The sequence below is a fragment of the Dermacentor andersoni genome, chromosome 8 (assembly GCF_023375885.2).
Source record: "Dermacentor andersoni chromosome 8, qqDerAnde1_hic_scaffold, whole genome shotgun sequence".
Lineage (NCBI taxonomy): Eukaryota > Metazoa > Arthropoda > Arachnida > Ixodida > Ixodidae > Dermacentor > Dermacentor andersoni.
Genome location: NC_092821.1, coordinates 131038789 through 131058388, shown reverse-complemented (window position 1 = coordinate 131058388; position 19600 = coordinate 131038789). Strand labels below are relative to the sequence as shown.

The 19600-nt window shown below is 47.8% G+C and overlaps 1 protein-coding gene across 2 annotated transcripts in view; it reads left to right on the top strand.

Moving 5' to 3' along the window:
• Positions 1-19600, top strand: part of LOC126525680 (uncharacterized) — a 228720-nt gene that overhangs the window by 19803 nt on the left and 189317 nt on the right. The window contains exon 1 of one of the 2 annotated variants that reach the window (XM_050173593.3): positions 14352-14813. The exons of the other annotated variant lie outside the window; for it this stretch is intronic. Coding sequence (XP_050029550.1) covers positions 14726-14813 — 88 coding nt within the window. The 5' untranslated portion in view covers positions 14352-14725. Of the gene's footprint in view, positions 1-14351; positions 14814-19600 lie in introns of those variants that run through there. 2 annotated transcript variants of the gene reach the window in all.

Below are 19600 nucleotides of genomic sequence, written 5' to 3'. Positions count from 1 at the left end.
TAACAGTCTCGGAAGAGAACAGCAGTTTACTATAGGTAGTGAGGCACTGGAAGTGGTAAGGGAATACATCTACTTAGGACAGGTAGTGACGGCGGATCCGGATCATGAGACGGAAATAATCAGAAGAATAAGAATGGGCTGGGGTGCGTTTGGCAGGCATTCTCAGATCATGAACAGCAGGTTGACATTATCCCTCAAGAGAAAAGTGTATAATAGCTGTGTCTTACCAGTACTCACCTACAGGGCAGAAGCCTGGAGGCTTACGAAAAGGGTTCTACTGAAATTGAGGACGACGCAACGAGCTATGGAAAGAAGAACGATGGGTGTAACGTTAAGGGATAAGAAAAGAGCAGATTGGGTGAGGGAACAAACGCGAGTTAATGACATCTTAGTTGAAATCAAGAAAAAGAAATGGGGCATGGGCAGGACATGTAATGAGGAGGGAAGATAACCGATGGTCATTATGGGTTACGGACTGGATTCCAAGGGAAGGAAAGCGTAGCAGGGGGCGGCGAAAGTTAGGTGGGCGGATGAGATCAAGAAGTTTGCAGGGACGACATGGCCACAATTAGTACATGACCGAGGTTGTTAGAGAAGTATGGGAGAGGCCTTTGCCCTGCAGTGGGCGTAACCAGGCTGATGATGATGATGAATGGCAGCCACCAAAACAAATTTTGCGCCTTTGAGAACAAAACGGAGAGCTGCGCGCGGTTGCGTCGCGGGCGACCTTTGCACTCCGTCATTTATCAAATTGACGTTTGCATTTCTTAATAGTATCTCGATGCTGTCTCGAAATTTCGCGCACACCATGACACCGAGTGCGTACGCTCAACACACACTTGGCGCTTTGTGTTAGATGTACCTCCAACGTGGGTGAAGTCCGCCTATGATGCTATAAATGAGTGCATTCACCGCGATCGTCGGATGGAACCCCCCGACTTCCAGCAAGGAAAGCTCAATGCTCGAGCCCTCAGGCCGCGATCGCACCCGTGCGTCTCTCGAGCCAAAGTCGCTCTTGGAAACTGTCTGGCGAGCGCGTCACGTGCACGGGCCAAGTGCCATCTGCTCGCATTCTTGCCTCGTGATAGCTAGCGCTTTGAGACGCTGTGTGTTAGATTGCACAGCGTTCGGGATTGAGCCATATCTTTTGTCAGACGGACACCTAGAAAGTTCGTAAGGTCCACCTATAATGCTATCACATTAAAGAACAAGAGAAAAAAACGCACACAAAACAAGATAGATAGATAGACAGACAGACAGACAGACAGACAGACAGACAGACAGACAGACAGACAGACAGACAGACAGACAGACAGACAGACAGACAGACAGACAGACAGACAGACAGACAGATAGATAGATAGATAGATAGATAGATAGATAGATAGATAGATAGATAGATAGATAGATAGATAGATAGATAGATAGATAGATAGATAGATAGATAGATAGATAGATAGATAGATAGATAGCAAGGAGGGGGAAAGCTATAGAGGTGAGTTAGACGAACATCCGAATTGCTACCCTGTACAGGAGGTAATGAAAAAGGGAATGCAGCGTCCTAGTGTTTCCGCGCAGTGGTCACTCTCTCCTTCTCTCAATGCACACGCTGCAGTACAGAACTTCGTCACAAGTTCTCCGAAGCTACGGTAGTTTCGTAGTCGTTCCTCGAGACTTAACATGACAGGTAGGAGTTAGTTCCGGGGCTGGACGGCATAGGAAAGAGAGAAGCATTCATTTTTGGGAAATCCGTATTTTTCTCATTGCTTCGTTCGTTTAATTCCCATCTGAAGTATACGTTGAGCTTTTGCTGCTGTACTTGTTTCTTATGTGGCCCGCTCGCAAAAAAGCAATATTCTTTCCTGCCGCAGCCATGGAAGTCCACGCATTTTCAATATGGGAGCGCTGCGGCGTAACTTCTAGCTTTGCCGCAAGAAGCTTCGATTACGCTTTGTCCCAGCGCAAGCTTCACGAAGCAAACAACCCTTACTCTCTGTCTCCCGGGGAATTTCTTACGAATACAAACGAACAACAAATTCAACACGATCTACAAGAGTCGAGCCGCCGCAATTTTCATCCGTTTAATAACGCGGCAGCGTGTTGTCCCGGCCTCGTGTGGAAGCGTATCCGATTTCTGTGCATCTAGTCAGACCTCCATTTGCGGGAAATTCCCGCTCTTACAGAGTCTAGTTCCTATTCCGGATTCTCCGAACAAATTCGAGACAGCGCCGAAAATGTAAATGCAGGCCAGCTGTAGGCACGCGTGTTCTCGTTTCGATACTGGTAGCGCCTTCATTATACGTTAGCATACAACAACGCGAGGCAAAGCCGCTCTGACAACGTTGGGAGTTCGACTAACAAGCCTAAACCAGTGCTGGGTTTATCCGAATGAATAAAATACGATAGGGGATGGTGACTACGTTTTCCCCCTCATTTTCTTTTTCTGCGTTGCCTGTGTAAGCTTTTCGTTTTAGATTACTTGCAGCGTCGTCAACTTCCCTAGCTTCAGACTTGCGTGGCGGGTCTACTGCGGAAGCTGCCGGCGGCTTTTAAATGAATACTGACATGACATTTCCGAATTTCATTTTTTTTTTCTTTTCGCTAACCTGGAATGTCCGACGTATAATACCCGCTACCTTGCTTTCATGCCTCAATATTATGATTTAGGTGCGGGAGACTTAACTTATAGCCTACTGTAATATTTCTGATGCGCTGAATATAGGTTTCCGTTGGGGGTTTAGTAATGGAAACCAATTACTACTGAACTACTGTACTTATTAGGTTGTAGCTCAAGCTACATTTCACTGTTATTTTTGTACAAATGTGCTCTCCATGGCCGGAAACGGAGCTGAACAAGCTGTTCTAGTTTTTCTTGACGTGAAACTGTGTTTGGTATTTATGGGATTACCCGTGAGTCCAAATCCTCTAATCCACAGAAAATATACCGGCAAGGCACAGGAGTGCCAGAAATATTTTACTAGGATACCTGTTTCTATAAAGCAGTTCTGGTTTCGGTTCCAAAGGTGGGTGACGTCATGAAACACCTGCGCGCTCTGTTCTTGCGATCAATGCGTCATTACGCGCGAGAGCGGCTATAAGAAATGCGCGCAGCGTTTTCCTTCATTATGATGGCGAAAGCCTTAAGAGGCTCATACGCCCGATGTATTGACGTCGTCCGGTTCGATGGTACAAAAACCATCATCCTCAGCTACGGCTCATACCCCTCCCCCCCTGAGCAAGCAAAAATGCAATGGAATCATCCCTTTCGTAGTGCAAAGGTTACAAACACCCAGCACGGTGAAGCGTACACTGCATACATTCATTGGTATCACGCATACAACGTACAGAAACGCGGAGTCTAGTCGAGTGGTACAAAAAAACAAAAACACGTGACCTTCTCAATGGCTCATACCTCCGTAAGCAAGCGAAAAATGCAATGGATCATACCCCCGTAAAACTGAGGCTACAATCACTCAGCAAAGGGAAGCGAACAGTGCATACATTCATTGAAATCACCCGTGCCCCACACAGAACAGCACACGTTTCAATACCCTGCTGAGAGGATGCAACGTAAAGTCGAAAGTCGAAGAGAAACCTCGTTGGCGCGAGTCTGACCCCGCCATATGAGCGCGCTGGAAACCGCAGCCAAGCGTCGAAAACGAGCCGAAGAAGCCCAACTGCGAAAGCAGCAACGCGACGACGCGAGAGGGCGCGTTACCGAGTGTAGCAGCAGGCTTGCGCCTTCATATGCTATAGGAGTGTAACATGCTGCCGAACTTCTTTTTCTTTATGAACAACGCTATCCCTTGTTACTGCACCTTGTTAGCCTTGTTACGGCACCATGTCATCAAATTCTGCTGTGTGTCATTACGACGTCACGACAACGTCGGTGATGTCATGTTCGACAGTTCGCGGCCAGCTTTATCATCGAAAAATTTGTTTTGTGGGCGTTTCCCAAACTTTGTACTTGACAAGTGTCACTCATTAACGTTCGAGAGGCGTGTAGTGCAGAGTTGACGCAACTTCGCCAATGCGTGTCAGTACTGCTTTCGAACGAGAGGGGACGTGTAGACGCGACCGATCGAACGCCACGCACTCGTACGCCTCATCCGCAGCGCAACAAACGTACTCACACACATACACGAGAAGGAGCTTCCGGCGCAATGTATTCCTCTCGGAATGACTGCATGGGGTTTTTCGCAGCGAATGGATACCGAGAGAGAAACTACTCGCGCAAGGGCATCTCTAGGCGCACGCGTACACTTTCCTTCCCCCTCCCCCCTCTCTTTCCAATCGTGGCAGATTGCTTGCTGCTTTCTGCTGCTCCCCGCCTCTTTCTTTGCGATGCGCGGGTGGCGCGACAGGATGCGGGCTCGAGAGAAACGAGCGAGGGAGCGGCGGGACAGTTCTTATTAGGGAGGCTCGAGAGGAGAAGCGGCGGCAGGATGTGTGGCTTGCAACACTCGGGCAGGGGCGTAGTCTCTTATACGCGTCCGTCCCCTTCGGTTGTTGTTCCCGCAGTTCTTATTTGCCGACCGGCTTTCGTCGCATCGTAGCCGCCGCTGGGCTGCTGCTGCTGCTGCTGCTATACAGCAGATAGCGCCCTCTCCGGCTTTGCCTTCGAGTGGTACTCTACACGAGAAACACGCCGCTCGACTTCGCTCTTGCCCGCTTCTTCTTTTCCCCGTTTTCCCTTCGCTCCGTCGCTTCCTTCCTTTCCCCTCTCTTTCACTCTTCGTCCTTCCCTTCCTTAATATTCTCTCTCTCTCGCTCTTTCTTTCTTTCTTTCTTCCTTTCTTTCTTTCCACCGTGTTTCAGTTCTCCCTTCCGTGATTTCTTTTTGAACTGTTTCTGCCTTCTCATAGTCCTTCCTACCTCCTTTTCATCCTTAATTCGGGCTTTCTCCCTTTTTTCAGTTCTCTTCCTTTTGCTTGGTTCCTTGCTTGCTTTTGTCTTTCTTTCTTATTCTTTACTTTTTCGTGCATCTATCTATCTATCTATCTATCTATCTATCTATCTATCTATCTATCTATCTATCTATCTATCTATCTATCTATCTATCTATCTATCTATCTATCTATCTATCTATCTATCTATCTATCTATCTATCTATCTATCTATCTATCTATCTATCTATCTATCTATCTATCTATCTATCTATCTATCTATCTATCTATCTATCTATCTATCTATCCATCTATCTATCTATCTATCTATCTATCTATTCCATTCCATTCCATTCCATTCCATCCATCCATCCATCCATCCATCCATCCATCCATCCATCCATCCATCTGGTATTATTGCGTTCTTTCTTTCACACACTAAATTCACGTTCTTGCGTACCACGCTTTTCCGCGCGCGCACTTTCGTTGACCTGGTGAGCTGCTTCTTACGCTTGATGTCTTTGATTTGAGATGACTCGGAAGCTCGCGGCATTTTGAGCGCGATCGCGGCGGACGCGAGCTTGCGGTGATGCGCGGAGCTTTATCGATCCCTGGAAAGGGCCCGGCCTTAGGCGGCTTCGAGACCTGGGAGACGGCGAGGCGATCTCGGCATCGCAAGAACAGAGCCTCTGGCAATACCGGCTCAACCTGCTCCCGCGGACGCGCCGACGCATTTCGTCGGCGTCGGAATGGAGACGGCTTGCCCAGACTGGTTCGCGTAGTTCTTGACGGCTTTCTTAATGACAGCTTCGGCGGGCTACTTGGTGCGTCTTCGAAAGCTGCGTCAGCATTGGGCACAGTAAAAGACGCCGGACGAGAAAAAAAAACAAAAAACAAGCAGGGCCGAGAGCTATAACTTCAGCGGACGTATTCCGATCGCAAGGCGCCATGTATAAGTTTTGCCTTGTGCGATTACCGCAAACAGCAGTTGAAGTTAGCGCTCTGTCGTCGGTCTGTTTCGTACAGTCCGTTCTCACATACCGCGCTTAAATTTGTCTCAGCCAGCCTTGAGTGTGCCTATGGGTGTTCAAAGTTAATCCGTAGCTCTGGGCTATGGTGTCAAACATAGCCCACATCTTGGTTTTGGAACTTAACAATATATAGATAAACATAAATAACTAAAAAATGTCTGGTTTTCGGTCGTTCGCTCGCTCGCTCGCTCACTCACTCACTCACTCACTCACTCACTCACTCACTCACTCACTCACTCACTCACTCACTCACTCACTCACTCACTCACTCACTCTCAGTCATTGATTTATTGATTGATCAATCAATCAATCAATCAATCAATCAATCAATCAATCAATCAATCAATCAATCAATCAATCTTATTTGGTTTTTGTAAGAATCTATTAAGAGTGAAAGAGAGAGATACAGAGAACCCGCCGTGGTTGCTCAGTGGCTATGGTGTTGGGCTGCTGAGCACGAGGTGGCGGGATCGAATCCCGGCCATGGCAACTGCATTTCGATGGGGCCGAAATGCGAAAACACTCGGGTACTTAGATTTAGGTGCACGTTAAAGAACCCCAGGTGGTTGAAATTTCCGGAGTCCTCCACTACGGCGTGCCTCATAATCAGAAAGTGGTTTTGGCACGTAAAACCCCATAATTTAATTTTTTTTTGGAGATACAGAGAAAGGCAGGGAGGTTAACCAGAGGTAGTTCGAGTTGGCTGCCCTGCACGGGGGAAAGAGTCAAGGGGGATAAAAAGAGAAAGAGAGTGGAAGGGGGAGATAGAGAGAAAGCTAGACGAGCACTAACAAAGCGCGTACACTATAGCTGTAGGGAGCGACTCGCTGTGTAAATAGTGTGTGCGGTAATGATGTAGGATATGTTTTTACTGCCTCTGAACTACGAGTAAGCGCGATCTGACGTTTATTTACATTTTATCCTAATATTTGTTTTTTATTTTTCTAACCAGCTTATGCATATTATGCATCGCCTGACTTATTCAAAAGAAGTAGCCGGCGTCATACATGATGCCAATCTATCCAACACAGATATCAAATGGCGAATGAGTGAGTGAGTGAGTGAGTGAGTGAGTGAGTGAGTGAGTGAGTGAGTGAGTGAGTGAGTGAGTGAGTGAGTGAGTGAGTGAGTGAGTGTACATAAAGTCTCTTGCGCGAACTTCAAAATTCAGCAGCGTTCACAGCCACGTTCACCGCATTGCCCACTTGGCGTCTCTACTACAGCTCAGACACTCCACCACCGATCCATCACATCTGCGCCACTCTGTCACCACGCGCCTAACTCCAACTTTGTTCTCGTGCCTCAAATTTTTAAACTCATGACTTCCCCTACGGCCATTTGACAAAAGCTTTCCCGCTAATGTTCCCAGTGTATGGCTCCATACACCAAGTCGCCTATTCCGAAGACTGCCACATGCCGTCGCAGCGTGACTTTCGTTAAGCCTATACGTAAGACTGGAAAATCTCTCGCGCTGCTTCTTAATACGTCTTTGTTTTTTTCCTCTAATTTTTTGGTAGTAGCGCCTTCCAGGGCGTAGCGTAATAAATGACACCGCGCGTGATGCAGGCGAGCTCCTTCACTTCGGAGTTAGTCACGGCGGTTCGCCCGTGTTTATTATTTTGTTTCTTGTTTTCCTGTGGACGCTTTGATTTACACGAACTGTCTACCGCTTCTTCGAGCTGGAGTTATATACGTGCTACACTGTTCTTGATAGGTGAGCCTATACCTCGCCTGATAAATGATTTCGCAGAGGCTACGTACCTCTGAGTCCGGGCTCGCACTCGAATGCATGGGTTATTCATATATGGCCCGTAAGAGCAATATTTTTTCCGGTGCGCTTCGTAGAGCTCTATTCGCAACGGAATACACTTCAGTAGAAAAGAAAAGCAAAATATCAGAAAGATCGAGAGAGGAAACGTTGTTTCTTGATCGAGTGTTCCTTCTTAATAAGACAGGCTGGTTATCATGACAAATCACTTGCTCAAGGGCAGTGAAGCTGAGGGATAACAATAGTGTTTGTCAGTGTGCAACGTTGTACGAGTCTTTATCCAGCAAAATATATTCTTTCCTTGTATATTGGAAAAACAAAACAAAACAAGAAGAGAATAAACTATGTTCAATTTATTAATCAACCAGTCAGTCATTCAGAAAATCAATCAATCAATCAATCAATCAATCAATCAATCAATCAATCAATCATGGTTACATTGCGTAATAGAATACCTTCTAAAGGACAGTGATGCCGAAACACGAAGATAGTTGACCTGTTTGGGGTATTGTATTCCTATTACGTATCCTTATAATAAGCCAGACGAATTTTCTTGTCTATTTTCTTAATCGAAGTACCGTAGAGGTAGAACAATAGAATAACGATGCTTCTAGTGCGCGTTTTTCATTTCAGTGGTAGGGGCGGATTATAGTGGCAAATGGGTATTCTTCCTTAAAGAAGGCGATGCTGAGGGAGAGGGATATTGTTGCTTTGTACGCATTGTTAAATCGAAGTTTTCATTGCCTGCTTCAACCGGATTTACGTGTCGGGTCCGTGTCCCCGCGCACGCTTTGCACAGAACTTTAGTACGTTGTCGGCGACAAAGTAGATCCAATCAGCGCACGTCTATTCTGGGTAACAAAAATATAAATCGCGACACCAGACCTGGTACACGTGATGTCGGCTCGTACGTATCTCTGAAGCACGCGCACCTCTTAATGGAAATAGCGCTTGATACTTAACTCCTTTCTTTTTATTTTATTATCTTCCTTGCGCTTGACCTGCCGCATTGTTGTACCACTAGAGACATGGCCACTCACAACCAATCGTCTAATATGGGTATGCCCCACGGTGAAACGGTGGGTATAGAATCCTTAATAAAAAAGAGTACCAAGATGTGTTTCTTACTTCTCTGTGCATACATCTCCTCATCACTATTCTTCTCTCTAGCAAGCATCCGCTGTCGTCTTCGTGATACCGCAGCTCGGACGTCCTTAAAGGTGCACCCGAATGAACGCCTGTTTCCATTTTCGCCATAGCTTGTGAACTGTGCATAGCGTAGGCGAAACATTTTGCGTACAAAGTTTTACTAATGAGGCTAACGTTGCGGCCTGCGGGGCACGTAAACAAACGTTGTACGAGACTACGCCTTGCATGGAACGAAAATAAAATTTACGAGCCGCGTTTACTTGTGTATAGTATAACATATAAATGACCGCTGCACTATCCAACAAGTGCGCTGCAGCTGCATAAATTTCTTTTTAAAAAAGGTTCCGGCTGCAGACAAAATTTTTATAATGAGAAATAATTCACTAGTGTTAGGTGATGGACGAGGACCAAACCCAATCCTTACGGTTTGCTTTTTTTTTTATAGGGAGAGAAACAAGTTTTAATGAGATGCTGGAGTTTGCACATATAGGATATCAGAGCGGAGTGCTTAGCTAAGCTTGATCGGTGAGTGAGTGAGTAAGTGAGCGAGTGAGTGCGTGAGTGAGTGCGTGAGTGAGTGAGTGAGTGAGTGAGTGAGTGAGTGAGTGAGTGAGTGAGTGAGTGAGTGAGTGAGTGAGTGAGTGAGTGAAACAACCTTATTTGGTACACAATAGACGCGAGTAAACTCAACGTCACCTGGCTAGGTCCACTCGGGGGCCATCAGGTGAAACCTGACGGCCCTCTCGCTAGCCCTCTGGACTGCCAAAATTTGAGAGGTCTAGACCTGGGCCCTAATGAGCTTCATCATTTCCTTTTGGGTGAAAGGGGTACCGGCACAAGCGCAGCCCCACAGGACATGGTCGAAGTCCGCATAACCACCGCACAGAGGGCAGTCCGGGCTTGGGAACCATGCGGGGTACATTGTGTGCAGCGCTGCGGGGCTTGGGTAAGTGCTTGTTTGCAGAAATCTGAGAGTGACTACCTGGTCCCTGCACAGCGAGGAGTGCGGCAAAGGCAGGAGTCTTCTTGATAGATAATTATGCTTGGAGATCTCGTTGTACGAGCAGAGAGGCTCGGGTCGCCCAGGAAAGGACGCATTACCCGGCGCACGGTCAGTCAAACATCGGTAATTTAGGCTACCGCTACACCACAAAGGCCAGTTCTACCTCGGACTAAACGCCTCCGTGACCCAGAAAACGCGCATAAATGTCCTCGTCCATAACACGCGTAAAAGCTCCTCATGACTTCACAAGTTTCGGACAGCATCTGATGGGGACAGATCAAGCAACCGACCAACTTCTATTTCGCGCGAAAAAAAAAGAATTATAAGCGAGATGGTTACGCTGAAAGCTTGTTGTCTGAGTTGTTCGAAAGATATAATTCAACGCAATAGGGATCTAGAATACTGCCAGCAATGCGTACAAAAAAGTGTACTACTAATAAAAAAATAGATGGCCAAGTTGCCTGCTACTCGGGGAAGGAGATTGAAGCAGAACTAAAGAAAATGAAAATAAAGGAGTAGGGGAACTCGGAAGAAGGCAGCAGTGAGGCGGAAGTGACCCTCAAAGTGCTTTCAGGATTTCCTCAATCCCCCAGGGGCCACGCCAGTCGGCACATTTTGTCTCTTTAGCATTTGCGGATACAGTTTTTTTTGCGTTAGATAAAAATGTCGTTCTCGCTATTCACTTCAGTTGACGGCTCAGTGGCTTCACTTTGCGGTGTTTATGTTTCCGAGATGGTGTGACCTTCGCACTTTCCAGTGAGCCACAGCGTGTACGAAGAGCGCTCGGACAGCTGTGTGCCGAAGAGTAGCTGCTGAAAGCTAATGCTTCTTGCTGTTGCCAGCTTTACGTTACCCGTCTCACTTGCAAGACTCAAGGGCGTCTCCATATATACGCCTCATTTACTGAGGAATAGTGTAATAACATCTGGGTTGGGCGAAGAGTTCTCTAAGGCCTTGGCTAACGCGCACGCACACACACACACACACACACACACACACACACACACACACACACACACACACACACACACACACACACACACGCACGCACGCACGCACGCACGCGCACACGCACACACACACACACACACACACACACACACACACACACACACACACACACACACACACACACACACACACACACACACACACGCACGCACACACGCACACGCGCACACACACGCACACACACGTCTTTATTTACGTAGTTTCACCGACATAAATCCACTCCAGAACATCCCCTCTCGATAAAAGTGGCACGGGGGATTTTCTGAAGAGCTGACACTCAGTACGGCTTTAAGGGGAAGCTTCTCCTCGGCAACAACTGCGACGCTGCCTATTCAAATGCATGTAAAACGCACAAATGATTTTATTCGGCAGCCAACAGATTTGAATAAAATCTGTTGAGCTCGAGAGGGAAAGCTGAGTTTTGTAACGGCTGAATGAATCAGAATTTTGATTTAGGGCCTTAATATTACTGTGGAAATTTTCGAAGGCTAATAGAGTAAAAAGAAAGCATGCTGAAGAACAAAGTTTACACATACATAAACTATTCGACAAAACAATATAGTCAACAGTTTTATACACTGCATTCATTAGAACATCTGAAGCGGACAAACTTGGTATATGAACTTACAGGTGACAGGATATCATAACAATTTCTGCCAGTATTTTATTATAATTCTACTCACAAATTGTTGGTTGTATTTCCGAGCTGTCTATATTACATCAGTTTCGTTCATTTTAGGTATCTCAGTATCTTCAGTTCATAAAATTGTGATGACGTTTTCTATTTCTGCCATATGGTTATAAACTTCACGTTTACGTTTTCTTAAAGCTTGAGATTTTGTGCAAATTCTGAAAAAAAAAAGAAAATATAACGCCGGAAGTAAAGGTTTCCTCCGTACAGATGACAGGTTTGGCCTTTTTTCTTTTATCTTCAACAAGCATAATCAAATTCGAGGCAGTAGATGCTGAGCAGTTTTACTAGTCCATTTTATATATTTATATATAGGTAAAGCTGTTTCTTAAGTCAACACTTCTTCGTAAGTATGTACATGCAAAAAACGTCTCGGTGAATCAACTTGTGTCCCAATCTGACCTGACTGACAGCTCACTAACCATATAGAGTATGCGTTGTGTTGGGGATGTGTTTCTTAAATTTGCATTTGTTTATTACCTTCATATTTCATTAATTTTTAACTTGTGTTTTCGTTGTGTGCCTGATTATGCTCAAAGATCGAGCAGCCGTCCCCACTATACGGTGGTGACCTCTTCTTTTATTTTTGTCGTTTGTGTAAAGAGGGATCTAAATGCATTTCGAAGTTAGAGGAAGTACCTCAGGGGAACTCCTAAACCAAGAAAAAAAAAGGGTAAAGGGGACATTGGATGATATGAGGGAACGGAGACGTATGAAAAGCTCGGGGCCTGATAACGTTGAAGGGCAGAAAGAGGGAAATAAGGGAAGATAATTGGGGAACGGCAAATGCCCTTTACATTATAAACGTACATCTCATGGCGGGACAACATGCCCTATGTTGGTATCGATATGAGCGTTCCCCAAGAGTGTTCACAAAGAGAAGGAATTAATTTTAGTTTGAGGATGGTTTAAGACCTAAACACTAGATAGGATTACTGGGGAAGTGCCTAAAATAAATAAGAAGACATGTATTTTCCTTTCCGATTTTTAACTCCACGTCTCTCATGCCAGTACAGTTGTTTGGATCTGTCGTCGTCTGTGATTGCCAGTGGCCTGACCATTCTCTATCTGTTCGCCGACAGTTTGCTAGAAGTCTTATTTGCACTTGATTTGGGGGAGAGTGTATTTTTCTTCACCGCAATCCACGACTCCAACCCAACCTCCCCACCAAGTGACTCCTAAAAAGACAAGCATAAAAATCGCCTTCTGATCTATAGTGAATGCAAGCCCTAAAAACAAATGTGTCGGTAACGCTTGCGTCGGAAAGATAAATTGAACACTATGGGTACGGATACCCAATTAACGTGCAGTACTTCCACGAGAGCCCCGAACGAAACGAGCACTAACAATATGGTTTACCCCTCATACCGCTACACAGCTCCCTTCCATCCCCTCCCTTCCGCAGCATTTTCCCTATAGGGAAGCACATTGCATCCCATTTCGGAGTGCACGGCGGCGTGGCGCCAGCTAGTGGCGGGTTTCGGAAGTGGCGACACTCCTGGGGGTGCCGGAAAGCGCCTCGAGAGAGCGTCGCGAGACGCAGGCTGGCAAGCCTGGCAAAGCAAGCTTAGTGGGGCAACAGTCCACAGTGGCGGTGGGTGCGAAATGAATCGGGAGAAAGCTGGAAGGGAAGAAAACATATACTAATAGGAGTGCTGGATCAGTATACGGTACAAGAATAAAGAAATCTTCCCCCTTGCGCTTCGGACAGACGACCTCGATCGAGAGAGTGGGGGCAGGAAGCCAGCGCTACCCTACGAAGCCGCGCTGGGCAGCGCCCTCTGGTGCGCCGAAGCGGAAAAGGAACTGGAAAACCTAATTTGCGCCGTGGCGCCATCTTGTTGGGAGGAGGGGATACACCGCGACGCGCGTTGGAGAGTCAGGGAAGTCGGAGAGAAAGAAGAAGGGAGAGAAAGGGATGCACGCGTCGCGCGCTTAGGGAGAGTGAAATGCCCGAGTGTCGGCGTTCTCCCGGGGCACTCGCGCTGTCGACATCCCTAGGCTTCGGAAGTAGCGAGGGAAAAAAAGGGAAATCAGATTTGCTAAGGCGACGCTCGGGCTTTTCCCCTTCCACTCCCCGCCTTCTAGAGCACGTAGAATAGAGCAGGGAGAAACGAAAGGGCACACACAAAACAGAAAGCGTTTCCATGAAGGACAAAAGGGGAGCTGTATGTTTGAGACAGGCGAGCAGGAGGGGAGAAAGGACACGTACGTGGGGATAGAAGATTTCGATAGAGGATGATCCGGAGCGTGCTGGCCAGCTTCGGGCCGGGATAACGAGGGCAAGAACGGGGACGTTTCGACGGGAATCGAGGGGAGAGCAGAGACACCGTTTGGTAGTGGCATCGGAGGATGGGGAGCGGGCGAATTGGGGAAGAATGGGAGAAGGGCGCGACGTGGAGGGCGTGGGCAGGGAGCGGGTGCGGATGGATGGGGCGCAGTTTGGGGTGCGAGAACTCTGAGCGCACGCGACTGTTGGAACGCGAAACGAAGCGGAGCACTCGGTGTCGTCGAAGGCCGTTTTCGGCCGGCCTGTTCTTTTCGTTTCGTTTGTCGGTTCGCTCGCTCGCTCGCGCCCTTGTTTGAAACGAGCGCCGGTGCACGCCCACGCGCGCGCGCGTTTGCGGTGGACGCGATAACGAGTGCGTCCTGCCGGCGCCGCCTCTTCGTCCCGGCGGCGTTCGTACGATGTGTCAAACCGGGCTCGAACGGCCCCCTCGCCGCTGCCGCCGTCGCGGCCGCTTCCCTCCTCCTCTCCTAGTCGTCGCACCTGCCAGTCGACGGGGCACGGGCTGCCGCTGGTAGCAGCAGCGGCGGCACACGTTATCGTTTTGCGTCGTCATCGTCACCCGTGTCGACAGCGGCGTCCCGGCGTTCTCGTCGGTAGATGCGCTGAGTCATTCGCCGATTTGGAAACTTTGCGATCCTTCTGAACCACAGTTTTTTTTCTCGCCCAGCCGTTAACGCGACGGCGTCGTGCTCCCTCCTGTGAAGTGTCGGCCGGACGTCTGCCGGTAGGCTCAGCGCTGCGTGCCACGTCTTAGGCTTCCAGAAAAGACAAAATATATACATAAAGGTGAGGAGTCTGTCGTTGTCGACCGGAAAGCTTGTGGCTCGCGGCTCGGGCAGCGTCAGCAGCGGCTGAGGCCCGGTGCCGCGACGAAGCTGTTAGCGCTCGCGGAGCGTATGCGTTCCTTCTGGATCTTCTGGCGCCGGAGACACAAGGTGGGACAGCGGCTGTGCGAGGACGACTCTCACGAGCTGTGCGAGAACGGTGAGTTGAATTGAACAACGCCTTCAAACTGTTCCGTAGCTTTCATTTCAATCTTCGATTTGGGTGTCGCATTCCATTCGGAAAGGCAGCGATTCCCCGCCCCCACCCCCCGCCAAAAAGAAAATAATAATAATAATTTACCAACATCTGTGTACGAGTCGGGCAACTTGGGATTCATTCACAGGGAAATGACTAGTCGGGAAACCGTGTCAAACTACAAGATAAAAAGTATTAAATAAGGATAAATCGAGGAACAACATTTGTGCATACAGCTCTAAACAGGTGGCATGGATAGAAATAAAAGCTGCATTTACAGTAGCTTAACAAGCGCCATCTCCTAAACGCTCACGACGGCAGCTTAAAAGCTTACCGAAGCTCACCGAAAAGTCTAAGCGATTACTACAAGGGAAACACGAAAGAGCAATATCGCCAAGCGCACAGCCCACTACCTCGCGGCTGACTAATTAAGGACGTTAGGTTAGGTTATCTAAAGGAGCGGTGACTCCACTTTATGGATTACGTTTTTTGCTCGCTGTCTATCAGTGAATTAAGCAGGGAGAGTTCACAGATCAGGAACTCCTGTCGCTATTACCGCTTCGGCGATTGTCACGCCTCACGTGCGCCTACACACGGACACGTGTGTCTGATAACAAGAACGCTTATAAACTCACCCTCCAACGCACCTGAGGTGATCGATGGCTAACGGCTGCTAAGGCGCACGTAAAGGCACGCTCTGCTGCACCGAACAGCGGCGATTCTCCGGCATGCAACCACACATACCGTAACCGGCACGCGAAGGATTTAATGACGCGTGACTCGTCACTTCCGCAGGGTAGTGTGCAGTGGGCCGATCGCGCGATACGAGGCTCATTGGCCAACGCGCACGTCGATGAAGGTGAAGGGCGCAACGTGGGTAAGCGATGAAGGTGAAGGTAACGAGCCATGCCGAGTCCAGCTGAAGCCCACTGAGACTATAACGCTAACGTCGAGCACGTTACGTTGCCGTGGATATATTATCGTCGCCGACGATGGCATCGGGGAAACGATGACAGTTTGTGAAATACAAAACGGGGCTGGGTCGTCTAGAAACCTTGTTCGCGAGGGTATACACACTCGGACATCTTTTTTTTTTTTTTTGGCGTGACACAGTTCACCGAAATCGTTATCACCTGGTTTGAAAACGCGCGCGTACATAGATGGGCGATAAGGGAAAAGGAGGAACAGGCTGGCAGGCGCCAGCGAATGCGGTGCAACGCCTGTTCGCTGTTCAGGAAGGAGGGGGTAGAAAAATGCGAGGCGGTGAAGACGGTGAGGAGACGCAGAACGAAGAGGGCTGCAGCTAGGACGACACACAGGCGCTGACTTCCGACTAGCTTTATTCAGGAAACCGAGATAATTATTTACTCGTGTATAACATACTGATATCCGAGTTAGCTCAGGATTATAATAGAGAATTATTGCGCGAATGAAAGAAAGTGACATCACGCAAGAAATAATAAAGAAAGGACACGTAACAATTGTGTAGCTGCAGACTATCGACAAATTTCATCAAAGTGAAAAAAAGAAAGCTCCCTTACATAACGGTAATTAAACCTACAGAGCGCCTGCACTCTGTATAGGCTTCTATCGGGAGAACTATATAAAGGGGCACCGATCGTCATCGCCACCTGCGAGCAATCGTGCGCACCAAGCAGTCTTGCAGAAGCCGCGAGATAGGCCACCTACGCTCCATGCCTCAGCTGACATGCAAAATTTCCCCGAGTCCACCAAACTTGCCCCGAACGGGATATTCCGTTCCCGCTGATATCACTGTTTGCTGAGGCGCCCGTTTTTTGAATGTTTGGGCGTTGCTGGGAACAATAGAGGGGCGACAGGGATGACGCAATCAGTCCACGTGTTCAACCCTTAATTGCGATTCTAGCCCGAGGTCCGCAATCTTGGTTAGGCCAGAAGGAGCTGTGTGGAGAAGCGCGCTCGGGGGTTTCCAATATCGTCCAATCGAGGGGCCATGACGCAGACATTGCCTGAGCCTTTTATTTCTAGGTATCCGTAAAAGTGAGCTGTTCGCGCAAGAGGAACGTCTTGCTCGCTTCACGTTCGCTTCCACTTCCAACCGCTTATGAGGTTCAAAGGTCTCCGTTTATGCGTCTAAACAACTCAAGGTACAGGGTGGCTGCAGAAAGCTGTCTGTATGCAGATGCGCTGGGGCACGCAGGATAAGATACTGAGTGCTGGATTAAAAAAAAAAAAAAGAGAGAAGACGCCAGGCGTATATACATAATCTTTCCTGCTAAACCGCTGGCTGATCTCCGCCCAAAGTTTGCCCAGAGGCAGCATTTTTGCATGAATTCTAGTTTAAAATCTGCGTTCGCGGGCGTTACTTGCCAGTTTAGTCGGATGTCGTCTGCGGCAACGCCACTCAAACCACGTCGATTGCACTCTGTGGAGCCATCTCTGGCGCCACGGTGGACGTCCTGTTTTTTTGCCTTAGTAGCTACAGATGGCACCAATAAGTTTTATTTCACTTTACTTTGTCCTTCATACATTTCAATTACCAACAAATGATGTTCCCTTTGCTTTCGTTGGCTTCAATATATATATATACCTGGTGTCCCATTTAACTTGGACCAAGATTTCAAAAAGAAAGAAAAATACCATGAGCTCTAGAAAAGTCGCACCGACTGCATAGTAGCGGCAGTCGTGTGTACTTACAGCCAGTATTTTTTTCATCACGAACTATTCATTTATTGATTGCTTTTAATTAGCGAACTTTTTTAAATATTGCTTAAATCGCAAACATGCAATTACAAATTTGTAGGGCACCTTAAATAACCTCAGAATCGAGCATTTATTTCCTCCTGAAGTGTGCCTGGTTGTTTTTTTTTCTTCGAAAAAAAAACAAAAGCCCCCGAAATATGCGAAATACGAAACAGATGGGCGCTCGCGCGCCGCTAACTCAAACGTCTCCAAGCAACCTTTGAAAGATATACGGCTGCGTTCGCTTATCGCCGCGTCGTAAAAGGCTTAGTCATGTAGGATGGCTCGAGAGGTTTCGCGACCTAACTAGCGTGGTGCGATAAGCGTCAGCCCATCTGTGGACGCAAGAATGTTGCGCTCGATGATGAGGCTCTCGGGATAGCTTTAACCTTTGCGTATCATGAAACAAAGCTGAAAAAAAAATCTGTTATTGCTAAAAAAGAGAACAGTGCGCAAAAGAGCACGAAAATAGGAAAATAAAGGCAGCTCTCGGAAGAACAGAAAAGCGGTACTGAAAAGCTTATTTCGATAGAAAATAAATCAAAAGCACGTAAGGCGTCTCAGCGGCCCACAAAGAAACATCCAAAGGTGCAACTGGTTTTTGCCATTTAGCCTTTCTGCCTCTTGAACTCTGGAAAAGAGGCAAAACAAAGCAGCTTTTTGTCTATTTCTGTCTTTGTCGCAAGCTTTCTTTATGTGATAGGGTGACATCGTGAAGTTGCGTTAGACAGTCACGTTTTGCACCAGTTTCGAGCAGTTATTTTCCGCTTCCACTTATAGTACGCGCTCAAACAGGTCACCGTCTGAAGGAGCACAGTACTTGCTTCTTTCCAACGCTTGGGCTGTTGCAGCTTTGACCAACGACGTTGCAATTTCGCGGCAGACTCTGCTTATTTTTGCCTTTAGGGTGTCCGTTGGGGTAGTTTCGCTGCTATACGCGAGATCTTTCACGTAGCCCCACAAGAAGACCAGCGGTGTCATGTCCGGCGACCTTGCAGGCCAGGGTACAGGTCCGTGCCGGCCAACCCACTGTCCAGGAAAAAGCTTGCCAAGCCACGCTCGAGACTGACTACTACGCGCAGGAGCACCACCGTGTTGGAACCAAATGTTCCGAAGGTGCGCAAGTGGAACGTAGCAACAGACGTAGTTCACGGAGCCCTCGAGGATGTTCTTGACGTAAGGTTGCGTCGTTAGTGTGTTGTTAAAAACGATGGGTCCGGTGATGTTGCCATCGCAAATACCGCACCGCACATGAAACGACCACTATAGTATCGGTGTCGTTTGTGCCAGCCATTTGGGGATTGCTGTCACTCCAGTAGTGCGCGTTGTGAAGATTAACTTGTGGCGTTCCTGAAGAAAGTAGCCTCATCCGTCCAAAGCACGTGAGTGAGGAAATCCCGTTCTTCTTCACATTTCGTGAAAATCCACTTGGCAAAGTCAAGTCTGTTTTCAAAATCTCGGTCTTCAAGTTTTTGATGAAGATGTACATGGTACGGGTGCATGGGACCTTTTTTTTTTTTAGGTCCTCCACAGTGATGACCTTGAGGTTCCGGCCTCCGCACTGGCGTCGCGCACACTATACCGCGAGGGTTAGCGGCAAAGAATGCCAAAACATCCGTTTCCGCTTCTTGAACTATCGTCACACTCCTGTGTCGCTTTCTTGTGAAGCTACCCGTCTCGCAAAGGACTTCGTACATTCTAAGCATTGTTGACGGACCAGGGCGTCCTCCACAATGCCACATCCGGAATAGCTTGGCTGGCTTCCTTTATTAGCTGTGCGCCGCCCTCAGATCCGGGATCATTTTAGCCTTCTGATCATTCGTGAAGGGCATGTCTTCTTGAAGAGCAGGTCACTGGCGTGGTACCGTTGAGATCTCCCGTTTTATTGTCTACGCACTGACACAAAAGCGAAAATTGACTGCGGCTTAGCTCAGCTAACCCTGGATAGGCAGCGCGAAAGCTTGGTTTAGCCTGGTTAAGTCTCGGTTTCACTTGGTTAACCTTTGATTTAGCTGTAGTTACTATACTTA